At 35.4% G+C, this 13326-nt stretch overlaps 1 protein-coding gene across 6 annotated transcripts in view; it reads right to left on the bottom strand.

Annotated features, from left to right (window-relative positions):
- Window positions 1–13326, bottom strand: part of WDR27 (WD repeat domain 27) — a 141904-nt gene that overhangs the window by 66335 nt on the left and 62243 nt on the right. For 5 of the 6 annotated variants that reach the window (XM_021392925.1, XM_021392924.1, XM_021392920.1 and 2 more), the window contains exon 23: window positions 8993–9091. In XM_021392925.1, the coding sequence (XP_021248600.1) occupies window positions 8993–9091 (99 nt within the window). Of the gene's footprint in view, window positions 1–8992; window positions 9092–13326 lie in introns of those variants that run through there. The other variant, XR_002437456.1, reaches the window with a different exon arrangement.

The raw sequence follows: 13326 nt of genomic DNA, 5'->3' as shown, positions 1-13326 counted from the left end.
GGGTTACTGCTGCAGTTCTGTAAAAAAAATGATGTCACAGGATGTCTCAGCTAGCAAGATACATCAGACAAAGTAGACACATAACAAAATTAGGAAAAAAACATTGATAAACCAATCTCCTCAAATTACAATACCATTATTTTAATAAATGAGTTACTGTAGTTGCTAGACGTCTCAAATACCATTCTTTAGAAATCCAGCAGCTAGGAACAACAGTGGTTCCATCTGCTGATTATTTCTATGGAATAAAAGAAAGAGTTATATGATCCTTTATCAGGATCTACTCTTTCCTGCCTAAATATCCTGCAGGCCAGAAAGGAAGAAAACAAAACAGAAGCCTCCCATTTGCCAAATCAGTTCACAGGGAAAGCTTGCTAGGGAGTAAGAACCCAGCAGTTCTAAGCCTTCAGTTCTTTGTATAAAGAACAGAAAGTTTGTAAGAAAATAAGTACAAAAGGCAACTTTAAAGAATTTCTGCTTCCCTCCTTCCCTAGTTGTGCTGTACACAGTTGAGACACAGCCAGAAGCTGGGCCAAAATGTTTGGTGTGGCTATATCATACTTCACTGGACAGCTGGAATCATTTTATGTTGCTATTTTAATTTGAGACAGAAGTTGTGCCTGTTTTTCTTTTCATATTTAATACGTTAGCTAAGATTTAGTGTTCCTTTTTCCAAAAGCTCATTTGGAATGCAGATTATTCCATTCTTCATTTTCCTTGCATTCATCTAATTGCATTTTTAATGGCTGAATTCTGCTATCCTATACATTGTCTATACATTTATATCATGATTGCCAATAGATTTGGCCATAACTTTTTTGAAGACTGTGTAGGAAAGGAGAATCTTCTTGGAATACAAACGTTTGGATTTTAATCAAGGTGCAGGAAGACACTTTGCACCTGTTCGACATGGAAGCCCGGAACTGTAGAATTGAAACCTCCCACAGAATAGTTTCTAGTATCAGCAAGTGTTGGATTGCATTTTCTGAATGCTCTTTGTTAAGAAAAACATGCGATACGGACTACCTTTATGAGATAGCAAGAAAAAGAAATAAGATATTTGAAAGATAGAAGGGCTATATAAGATAATTAAATCCTAATTCCTACTTCAATTATTCCATAAGAAACATAGTTGAACAAACTACTAATGTTTGGTCTTTCCTTTTTTCTTTTTGCCAAAGCTTCCTCATTTTAGTTTCTCAGGACAGAGGAGGAGACTGTATTTGAAGCACAAGATTTCCACCTCACAATATATTTTTCTACATGCTCCTTTATGGAGCATGAAAAGCAGATGCTCATTTGCTTATCCCCCTCAGTATTATATTATTGGCTCCTGCAAGACAGTTACGTAGTGTGTGAGAAGAGCAAGAGATGTTTATTTTATCTGGCAGTTCTGCTTCAAGTCCTTTGAAGGGTAGTTTTTCTGAGGCATTGAGCACACTAGTTTTCAGAACTGTTAAGATCAACTGCGAGTTCTCAGCATCTCTGAAATCAGGCATGAGACATCTCATTGTCGCTATCTTTTTCAGAAAGGCATAACTAAATGTTCATTATTCTTATCCTTGCAGCTATTTTCTCTTACCTCTCTCTGCAGGGCTTTCACTCCCTCCCTCTAGGCTCTCTCTTCATCTCTCCAATATCATACGTAGCTCCTTTGCCTCCAGTTCTTATTGTTAGTCTCCAGCATTCCCCCTTTACCCTCATTTTCTATCTGTTGATCTGCAAGAAGCTCTTTTCTCCAGATTATCCCTATGACTACAGTCAGTGACTTTCCTTCCTGCTCCCAGCCAATCCTATCTCCTTCCAGTCCACAACTGACCTCAGCCCTCCCTGTCTAGCTTCTTGGTAAACAGAACTCAAGACAGCTGAGTAACCAATTGCTTGGTACCACCCCTAAGTATCATTCAGGCTATTAATGCCACTCAATAGGGTATCTACATTTGTAAGAACTACCATAAAAGTTATATAACAAATGTACTGTGAATGGAGAAGCTTACCAGTGCAATCATATTTATCTAAAATCATGTGGTGTACAGCTGTGGTTTGCTGGCAACATACTTAGAATGACTTGAGTATCCCGTGATTAAACTGAAATGTATTGTCCTTGCTAGCTCACAGAAGGCTTTCTCTTCCTTTTCTTTTTTTTTTTTTTTTTAAATTCTACCATCCTTCTTGTTGTATTGCTTACAAATAATTTCTTAGGTATAAATGAACTTTTCTGCTAAATAACATTACACTAAGTGGCACACAGCATTACTGTTTATTAGAGACAACAAAAGTAACATTATTCCTATTGTATGTGATGATATATAATATGAACTTGAAAAGTTAGAAACTCTAGTTATGAACTATCAGGGAATAGAATAAACTTGGTAGGACTACCTTCTGTGACACTCTAATGGGTTTTCTACACACATAAGCAACCCTGTAGCAGGACTGTGGTACAACTAGAAGCTCTACTCAGTTTTTCCATCAAAGCAGTTCTTATAAAGGCAAAGGCCAAGACCTGTAGGTGTAAACAGTATAAACAGGTAAGACTCAAACTAGACACTCTAAGGAATCAGACCTACTTTGAGAAGCCCCCAAGGGTGGTAAAGCTGAAGACCCTTCTTTCCCATGAGCCACTTAGAATACAATTAAATTTAGGATAAAAGAAAAACTTTTTGTCCTTTGGCTGAATTTCTAAATCCATGTAACTTTTCAAACTTAACTAGTTAAGCAATTAGTTAAATTTGAAGAGTTTCTCAAGAATTATTATTAACTAGCTTCATACTTGTTTCTAAAGATTTAAGCTGCACATCTGCATCACTCAAGGACTGCTAACAATTTTCTAAAAAGTATGCCTAATGGTGCAGGAAAAGAAGGGAAGAATATACTCAACCCCAGAAAGTATGTTATAAATGAGATCAAAATCAGGCCTTTTTTTCTTTTTTTTAGTGTGGCTGTCTTCTTTGGTTGGACAAGGGTAAAGGAAGTGACTTCTCACCAGACACCAACTATAGTACAGTTCTTGGCAAAGACAGCCCTCATACAAAGCCTGCAATACTGCACACTACTGCTTGTAAGGAAAACAGACAACCGAAATTCCTTCCCCAGCATCTTAAAGCAGTATGTAGAAAGCACAGGTCTGTGAAATACTAAGTAAAGAGTTAGAAACTTGATATTAAAACACATGAGGTCAAGTTGACTCACTGCAAGTACAGATCCAGTTCATCAAAAGTATGAAGTAAAGCATACTAGCTTAAACAACTGCAGCTGCAAACATTTTGTGTTTAACGTTTGCAGTAGCATAAGAGTACAAATTTGAAGATAGCAAGATAGGTTGTATATAAACAAGATAGCTTAAGATAGTTGTGTACAGCACAGGAGATGCTCGAAGATCTCCAAAAAAACAAAGAAATAATTAGGCTTGGAAATTTGTGTATTCAAGAATAATAAACAAATCTGTAGTATCCTTCTGGTCAAAATAAAAATTCTCATTTTTTCTCCATTAATTATCTGTTAATTTCCAAGCAAGACATTATTGAATCTAGAGAATATGATTTTATAAGTATATGAACCATAACAGGCATAGCATAGTCATAGTTGGTTCAGTTCGGGCCAATCTTTCAATTTCCTAAAATTCCAGGAAAGTGCCTCTTTTGAGATTAATAGAAGCCTACTTGCAAGAAAATCTATTTGATTTGGAGTTAATTAAAATCCAAAAGAAAATAATTAGTCTTCAGATTTTTTACCAAGTGACCTTTTCCACAAACACCCTTACGTCTTAAGTCTCAGTATCCAGCTTTCTCAGACTTCTGGAAACCATTTCTACTCCTTCTAGATTTACATGGTTTTATTAACTCCAATAATACAAGGGGTCCTCTGTCCATTATCTGCTTCAGGGTTGCCACATTTTAAGTCAAGTGAGCTATCTGCTCTGAAAACACGTGTTCTGACCATTTTTCTTTGCCCCATCATGTTGCCTTCTTATTCATTAGGATTCACACTCCCAGCCGTGCTCCCTCTGAAGTTTTCTGACGTGACTTCAGCTTCCATTTAAGCATCCAAACAAGCTAACTTTTGTCTTCTTATTCTGCATCTTCCATGACTATGAACATCAGTCCAAAGGCCATACAGAAGACAAAGCATTCTACCAAATAGTTTTTCGACAAATGTTTATAGAAAACTTAAAAAAAAATTTTAAATCTATGTAACCTAGTCTTCCAGCAGAACTCAAAACTTTGATATGAATTTCAGAAAAGTACTAAAGCAATTTTTAAGAATTTGTTGGCATTTTTGGCCTCTGAATTTGATCTCTGGGAATGAAAGAATAGAAAAGCTGTCAGCTGGCTGTTTATTCCTCTCAGGCAGAAAATTAAAGTATAAAAGCAAAAGCTAATAGATCTCATTTACATCCATTTTGATGTATTTGTGGACTATTGAAAGGAATTAATTAGACTGACTTGACCAAACAGCAGGGTCAAAAGAACCATGTAAAAGAGTCTTCCTGACTTGAATTAAATCATATTAGAGGTGAAGCTGGTTATAGGTTTTATATCCACATGAATTAATCTCTGACAAGATAGTTCTGAGTCCTAAGGCAGAATATCATACTGGAAAAAATGTGCCCTGTGTAGGGATGATAGAAGTCTAATTTGATAGTAAAGCCAAAACTCAAGCAAACTTAAGTCAGAAAAAGAATTTTCCGTATAACTACAGAAGTGACCTCCACTGGGGAAAAATTTATGATTAAGTGAAGTATCAATGGTGAACTAAAATCACAAAAGGATGGCATTTTTATACAATATATTCTAAAGTGAAATCTCCAGATGTGACCACCAGGAAAAGTATATTTTGTTAGTAGCTAGTAAAAGATAGCTCATTTTTCCAGACACATCTAAAACTACCTGTAGCCAATTCTGAATAAAGTGCTGGTTTTAGTGAATAATTGCATTACTGTCTGCAAGATCCACAAGCAAATCTCATTACTAGGAACACTATATATGTCTCCCTCCAAGCAGGTGGGGAAACTACGAAAACTACGAAATTTTCAATGGTTTCCAAGTAAACCTAGCTGTGAAAGGAACTTCCAGATCTTTGCTATTAATTTAAAATCCTCCAGCTGCCAAATAATATGCTTATTGACAGTTAGTTTCTAACACAATCCTGTCACAATAAAAACAATATACCTGAATCTAATATTATTTGAAATATAGCTGTACTCACTGGACATAAAAATCAGACTTATAAATTAACGCAAAAAAATTATTCTACAGACTAACAGTTTGAATTAATGCCTTCCATACATGCAATATTGGCTTTTTACTGATAAAACAGTTTGTGGCCTAGACAATTCACATTCCAGTTCAGCAACTTCTACTCTGCATTTGAACTTATGTGGAAAAAAAACCCAACATGATAATGTTTTCTAAAGACAATTTTAAAAAGCCATGCCTTCAGTGATAAGAGATTTCTGGTGCACATGCAGTATCAAAGAAACATCACATCAATTTGTAGGAACTTCAGGAAATAATACCATCCAACCTAATAAAAGGAAGGTCAATATGTCACTCAGTCTGGGTTGCTTAGGGCATTTTCCCTTATAGTCTAGTTTAGGGGAAGAAAGGGTCTTTTTCCTGAAGCTATTTCATAGTTTATCTGTTGGGTGATCATATCAAACTGTCATATACTTACTTTCTTTAAAACTACAGGCAAAGGTGGAAAACAAAAAATTTGCCACATTTCATAACATGCAAATTTATTATTATTTTTTCATCAAATATCCTAAATTAATTTATAGTACATTCATTTAAATAGTTGTGTATTTTGGATAGGTAGCTTCCTGGGAACTTAGTAAATCATCTAATCCAAACTTCTAGTCAAAGTAAGGCCAATGCTAAACATAGTTTATGTTTTTTGGATCTTTCTTCTCAAAAGGTTATTTTTGTGTGTGCGCGTGTACAATATATTGGCTCAGAGCCTGGAGTTTCATTACACTAAGCAAAACAACATGCAATTGTACAGGGCTCTGCCAGTGTATGCCCAGAGAGTACAAAGATGAAACCAACCGTCAGCTAGACAAAAGCCACCAAAAACTTGCAGACAGCAATAGTCTTCTTTGCTTTTATTCTGCTTCAATACCATTTCATAAAGAGATGATTGATAGCTTTCCTATTTGGCAGACTCCCCCTCTATTTTAACTTAGATTCACAAAACTGTATTGTAGTTAATATAGTTATTATAGCTTAAAATTATAATATCTCAATGTACATTCTAAAACAAATTTAAATTCAATTAATATTTATAGTAAGCTTAACATTTCCCTATATAAATTTCAAACAATTAATGAAATCAGGGAGAGGCACTGAGAGGCTAAAACTAAGAAATCAGCATGAAAATAACACTAAGATAAAGCCAGTGCTTCTATCTGATTCTCATTTAACAGCCTTCATGGCAAACATTTTATAAGTCACTCCAGAGCATCATATGATGAAAGGACATAGGATGTCATTTAAATAAAAAAAAAAGAAAAAGATTTTTTCCCTTTATTTCTGTAATAACACTTAACAATAATGATTGGAACAAACTGCCTCATGGACAGGTGCTGGGCAAGTAACTGGATTGCTGCCAATACACCTCAGTCTTGGCTGGATCTTTCCATGCAGAAAGCTCAGCTATAATGTTCAAATTTCACCAATCAGCCACTTCCCTTTTTTCACCCCTTACTCTTTTCCCTGCCAGTGTTTCCCTTTGAATGCAATGTGGCTTTGTGTAGAGGTTATTCAGAACACAGTCTAGTTCTTAACTGTATACATCCAAACTTCAGCTGAAAGAAAAGTCAATTTTAAATTCCTAACAAGTAGTAGGTATAAAAATCATCCAGTGTTGGAGACTCTGGTTGCCTAATACTAAGTCTTTCTTTCAAGGCACAGGATTATTATTCTCTGATTCATTTGTGACTTGCTTTTTTCCACTCTACAGTCTTCTTATCGGTATGCTTAGCTTCTTTTCCTGCCTTCTCCTACCACCTTCAAATGTAGCTTCATGCTAGCTTGTATTGGAAAGCCTAGGTGTATTTATTTTCTCTTGATTCTGTAACTCCTCCTAAAAAACTTACTTAGAAAGCATTACAGACTGCTTTATAGAGAAGGACTTAGTTAACAGAAACTACTTTACAGTTGTAATCTTCTAAAAGTGCGATTTCTGCACATTTCTTGCTTTTTGTTGACGTGTCCTTGATAACATCATTTTCCAAATCTTTCCCTAGAACCAAAACTACAGGGGAATTTGTAATATCATTCAAATCTACAGTTCTCACTTCTCAGGGAGGAGTTCTACACGAAAAGGGTTTCAGGTCTTTGAACTTCAGATCTGGTTTCTTAGTTGTGATGTTAAACTGACTGTGTGATGCCTTATAAAGTTCAGTATGAAAGGCTTAGTGTCCCAATGCACACTGTGTTAGACCAGCCCAGCTTAGATCCAGAGCCAGAATTTACTTTATCTTTTACTGATTCTGCCCCTCTGATCAACAACTGATTTTAATTTGGTTATTTTAAAGTCTTGAGTCATAGTATTGCAACTAAGCCTCTAGACTTTATCGTTTGTACTCTGACAAAAAAAAAAATTCATTCCAACAGCAGGACCTTAAGATCAGGATGCTGCAAGACTACAGGAAGTCAGTTCTATTCTTCAGTGTATACCATCTTTTATATTTTGCAGAGAAGTACAAACTCTGAAACCAGTCTTAATCTGGATACAAATTTTCATAAACTCTATACTTCTACTGAATATATTATAGTGCTGAATCCAAAGAACAGAAATAGTGCTCATCACGGGATAGTAATTATACATTTTCTCAGCTCAAACAACATGTGCACAAGGAACAAAACTTCTAGAAATCTGAAATCACAGAAATGCTAGCATATTCTTTTATATATGGAAGTATGAGAAATGTAAAAAAATACTCTGATGTAAAGTAATTGTACTTATTCCTTAATTATTTTTGAATCCTAGCAACTCTTGTTGAGGAGGTAGTGAAGAGGAACTACTGTGTACTCTAGGGTAATACATATATATATCCATTTATATATCTGATTATCATTGTTTAAAGTATTGCCTTTAAAGTTAGGAGAAATATTGAAATATTTTATGTAATGAAATATGAGAATACTGAAAAACAAAATTATAAAGCTTCCCAGTATAAATCTGTATCTAGATAGAAATTCTGATTTGTGAGAGAGAGGGTATGTATTATAGGATTGTGTAATCCACAGTATATGTATATATGTACATACATATATGTACATCAGCAGATAAAGCTTCTACATTATAAATGGACAAAAAGTAGATGTAAGATAGGAAGTAGATAAAATAAATAAAATCTTTGGTTATTTCTTAAGCTTTTTCACATTTCACATAATTATGACATTAAATGGATGACATCATATAATATCCTTTTATGAGCTTATCCTCGTAGTAACCTCAGAAAAGAAATCATGATTTTTTATTTTTTAAATCTGAAGCAGCGGGAGATAGAAGAGGAAGAGGTAAGCTGCTGAAAACCTGTAAGGATCTAGGAACAGAAATAGCCAGGACTTCTGAGTACTCCAGTACAAAAAGTTTGAAAAAGTATACTTAACCTTTGATGTGAAAGGACCATAGGCTGTGTATGATTATCCCTGAGGAATGGTAAGATCTGCCTTAAGTCTCCAATCAATATATGTAATTAAAAAAAAGTATTTTGATGAGTCTTAAAAAAAAACATCCTTTAATAATCTCTAAGGTTTAAAATATCAAGAACAATAAAGTAATTATTTTTGTGTTAAGATAATCTTTTAGAATAAAAGATTCTACTTAAAGAAATTATTGAATGAGTACTGCAAAAAAAAAAAGTTTTTATAAGGCAACTCTAGACACTAAAACCTTCTTTAAACTATACATACTTCTTTTTGTAAAGATTTGAGTGAACATTTTAATTATGTTTTAATTACAGAGGAAAAAAAAGACTTACCTGCGGCGAAAAGGGACTAAAAGCCACATTAATGACAGATTCTGTGTGTCTCCCCAGTTTGTATGAAAAGGTACTCGAATGCATCTCATATATATATGCCTAAAAAACAATGAAATAATTTTCACCTCAAAGAAGTAAAACATTATGGATGCACTAAATTATAGTACAAGAGGACTATAATTCAATACAAGAGGACTATAAGATTCAGCCTGCAGTGAAGTTTGGAATGCTTCATAATAACTAGAGTAGAGAGTGGGGAGTAATGCAATTTTTTAACCATGAATCAGCCTGATGGCAACTCAGTTTGACATTGCAGACAGCAAACTGCTACAAGATATACATCATAAAAACTTTTGCACTCAATTAACAGTCTTTCTAATTCATGAAAAGATTCATGGACCGCGGCAGGTCCAGAAAAACACTTAATGTCTCACTCAGAAAACAAATCTCAACAGTCAACTCCCAAGATTCTCTAATTCAAGTCAACACCAATGAAATCTGACAGTCCTTAGTGTCAAACATTCTATTCAAGACCATATTCACTGAGAGCTCACTGTAAGTCTACTTAATTGCATCCTGTTTATATACCTCACAAATTCTGGATTCAGTCCATGATACAGAATTAAAACTATCTAATAGCTTCAATCAGCTATCTTAAAATGGACAGAAAAGTAAGTATCCATTTTTAACCTCTGGATCCTTTGTAGCATTCCACACAGATATTGCCATACTAACTGAGAAAAGTAGTAGAATCTCAAGTAACGCGTTGAAATCATTGTGCCCTTCCTAAAAGGATAGAGCAAGGATGCTTGTTAATTGGAAACTCTGCCTCAAACAGTAAGACTCTCTTCTCTACTTTTTATGTGTTTCGGGAAACTAGTCAGAAGTAGTATTTAATTGTTAATAATACACAAGAAGTGATTTTTGTTTTAAAACATGTAGCCACACCACAGCTACTATGACTTACACCACTTGGAACATGATCGGTTCACATAGGAACAAAGAGGCAAGACGAACCCAAACAAGATAAAATTGATATAATAATACAAAATAAAACATTATGTTGTGTCTGTAGGCATGAAGTTATTTTCTCTGATGGAAAGTACAAGACCATGTGTTAGTAAATAGTCTGTATACAGAACAACTCAGGTTCTTGCCCATGAAGTTTTCCATACAGAAACAATACAACTGATTCTTCTTTACTGATTTAAAAATACTAAGAAAAGAGTCTTAGTTATTTGCTTCATACCACAAGCAGATTACAATATTGCCAAATCATAAAAAGATAAGTTTTCAGAGAAGTTTTACTGTCACAGTACCCTCCCAAATTCCCTTTATGTTATAGGCCGCAAGACTGCATCTATTCATTCTCCTCCTTCCAAACTGGCTCTCCATTCTTTGCTCTGACAATACTATGACTCAGTGGGTATTATATTTATTAGATGCACACACCTGTGCATTATCTCAGCAGCATCGTGATCTTTTCTTCATAACAAGCTGTGTCACTCTGTGTATTACCTGACCCTGCAGTACAGGCTTCATACAGGACTTCCTTCCAAGAACAGAGGAAGCATTGGCCATGGTCTTTTAACTCCAGCAAAGATGAGCTGTAAAGACTGCAGTCAGGTCATACTTCACCACAGTGCCAGTGAAGACCACAGCTGTCATGCCAATACAATTAATGAGAAGTCTCAAGAAAATGAGAAAAAATTATGCTGAAGTAAGAAGTGCAAATTCCAGGATGAATGCAGGAAGGAAAACAGTACGCTGCAGGAGAGAAGAGCAAGGTGCATTACAAGCTGTACTTCTGTCTACAGAACAACATGCTCCTCTGTGTCTAAACAGCTGAGGAAAGAAGGTACTCATGAGAACAGGGAGAGATCATCCTTACCAAATGCCCCCGACATCCTGGGGAACTCTTTGTTAAAATATTTCAATAGTATTGCAATACCTAATAATGCTATGACACGTTTTAGCTGCTCGTATCATTAAAGATTCAAATCTAATTTCTCATCATTGTACATTTTTCCATGTCCTCTGGAACTGCTGGGATGGTAAGAACAGGACAAATGACATTTTGCTTAATTCTCTTCAGAACTTTGTTAGATAGAAAAATTTAAACAGAATAGAAATTAATTAGGAAAATACGGTGGAGAACAAAACAACTCAAGAATTCAGGAGCTTGACATGAAGCATACATTCTCTAGACTCTGTACACTTGATGCATGTGTGAGGAGACAGACAAATGGATTTATGACATTTTTATGCTCACATTGCAAGTAATTACTTCACAACCTAATTATTCTTCAGCTGAAATTTGTTGTAAAGTCTGCATCAGTTCTGCTAACAGTAAAGACAGCCTTCAGCAAAGGACAGGCAGCAGACAGGACTATGCTTACCATTACTCTCCATCACCTTTATTCCTTCTGACTCTAAATTGCCTTACTGTCAGTTTTCTTTTCCTCTTTAAACCTACTGTCCTCTCTTTCATGGAAGTAGGTACAAGGAGAAGATGAAGGCGAGACCAGCAAGAGTCAGGAGAATAAATACTCTGAATCACAGACACAAGGTCTTCCAACAGGTTCTGAGCCAAGAAGAAACATAGCTTAATGTTTTAATGAAGACAACATATCACAGAGAGTATGGTAAGCGAAGCTGAAATTCTTCCATCATAATTCAGTGGCTTGCAAAACTTTGCCAAAGTTACGCAATAAAATTTAACTTTCAATTCCATATTCTCAGTTTTATTTTAATTGAGGAGGAGCACATTTCTTTTTGGCTAAGTCTCTAAGTCCCAACTCCTTTGTAAAATAGATGTTAAAACTTTTTTTTTTTTTAAAGATAAATCCCATGAAAGACAGGAATTCTAGAAACTTATGCTCTTCCACACTGTTCCTAAATCAACACGTCGGCTCATATATTTCCTTTAAAAAAATGTTATGAATTTCTATAGCTTCAGTAGCATCTACCACATGTGCGTATTCAAACTGCTGACTGAAAAGAGAGATTAGCCGATCACACTTCTCAGCCAACAACGCTCTTACTTCCCACCTTTCAAGATGTACTCCTTAGTCCTGGATGCAGCACTCTTCAGAATTAGTCATATTATGTAATAAGATTCACTGGCTCAGAGAAAAGTAAAGACAAGCAGATGCAGATGGAAGCATACATGTAGCTAAACACTGAAGTAGTTGTCAGGATAGGGAAGAACTCAATCTGATCTTTAGTAGAGACTGCTTTCAGACTAAAGAGCTGCTACACAAAACACACGCAGAAGGGCTAGGAACACAACCCTGTATTTCAGAAAATTCTCTCCCAACAGAAATACTCTTTTAATTATTATTAAATTCAATAGTTTAAAAATGTGTTTTAACAGATGATATTTAGGTATTCATAAAAAGTGGAATAACTCCAAATTAAACATTCTCCTTCTGTAGGCTGCCATCATTCTAATTCTACTACATTTGTGATGCCATTCAAACTGCTTTTCTGTTCTATAATGACTGCATTTTTCTAGCATTTTCTCCTTTACAGAAAAAAAAAAAAGAACAGTAAGTGATGTATAAATGACACCATAACACTAGCAACAATAACAAAAACGTTGAAAATATGAATGCAGTGATAGAGGAAGAACATGTTCTTCAGTAAATGAAATATAATGAAGACAGAAAGCAAAACAGTCTAGGAAGTGCTCAGCAATTCCCCAAATGCATACATACATACAATCTGCTACAGACTTCAGCCAAAGTCAATTCCTTTTTTTTATATTAAGACCAATTTTTTTTTGTAATAAAAATACTGATTCAGTAGATACTGGTATTTCCTTTCCATTCCTGTCCAAGGGTCAGCCAAAAGTAAAAATCATTTACCTGTACAAATAGCTTCCAAACAGGCTTCCTGCACCATAACCACATACTTACTTGTGTTTCCATTCACTTGAAGTTTGAAGAATGTTTGGAGTAGTCAGTTTTCATTAACCCACAGTGTGAGAGTGTATTTAGCACCTTATACAAGCTTGCTACAAATTTAAAGAAAGCATAAGAGACAGGGAAGAATGGTGAAGGTCCTTTCTCAAGGAAGAAAAGAATTGATATCCAAATGCAAAACTATTTAATTCTACTACACTGGTAGAGCATGTGTGCTTGTTGCAGGATTAGGGTGGCCACGGATCACTTGAGCGACTGTACGAGCAAGGAAGTACTGCAGAGTGTGTGTATGGAGTAGTTCTGGGTGGATGGTCGGCAGGGCCTAGCGGTCCTTGGGTGGGGCGGAGCCCAAGGACAGAAGTATCAGGAGGTTAACTGTTGGGCACAGGGGGGGTGGTTGCTGTTTGG

Source organism: Numida meleagris, chromosome 3 (genome assembly GCF_002078875.1).
Source record: "Numida meleagris isolate 19003 breed g44 Domestic line chromosome 3, NumMel1.0, whole genome shotgun sequence".
In the NCBI taxonomy this organism is placed as follows: domain Eukaryota; kingdom Metazoa; phylum Chordata; class Aves; order Galliformes; family Numididae; genus Numida; species Numida meleagris.
Note: the sequence above shows the minus strand (reverse complement) of the source record. Positions and strands in the feature narration are given on the sequence as shown.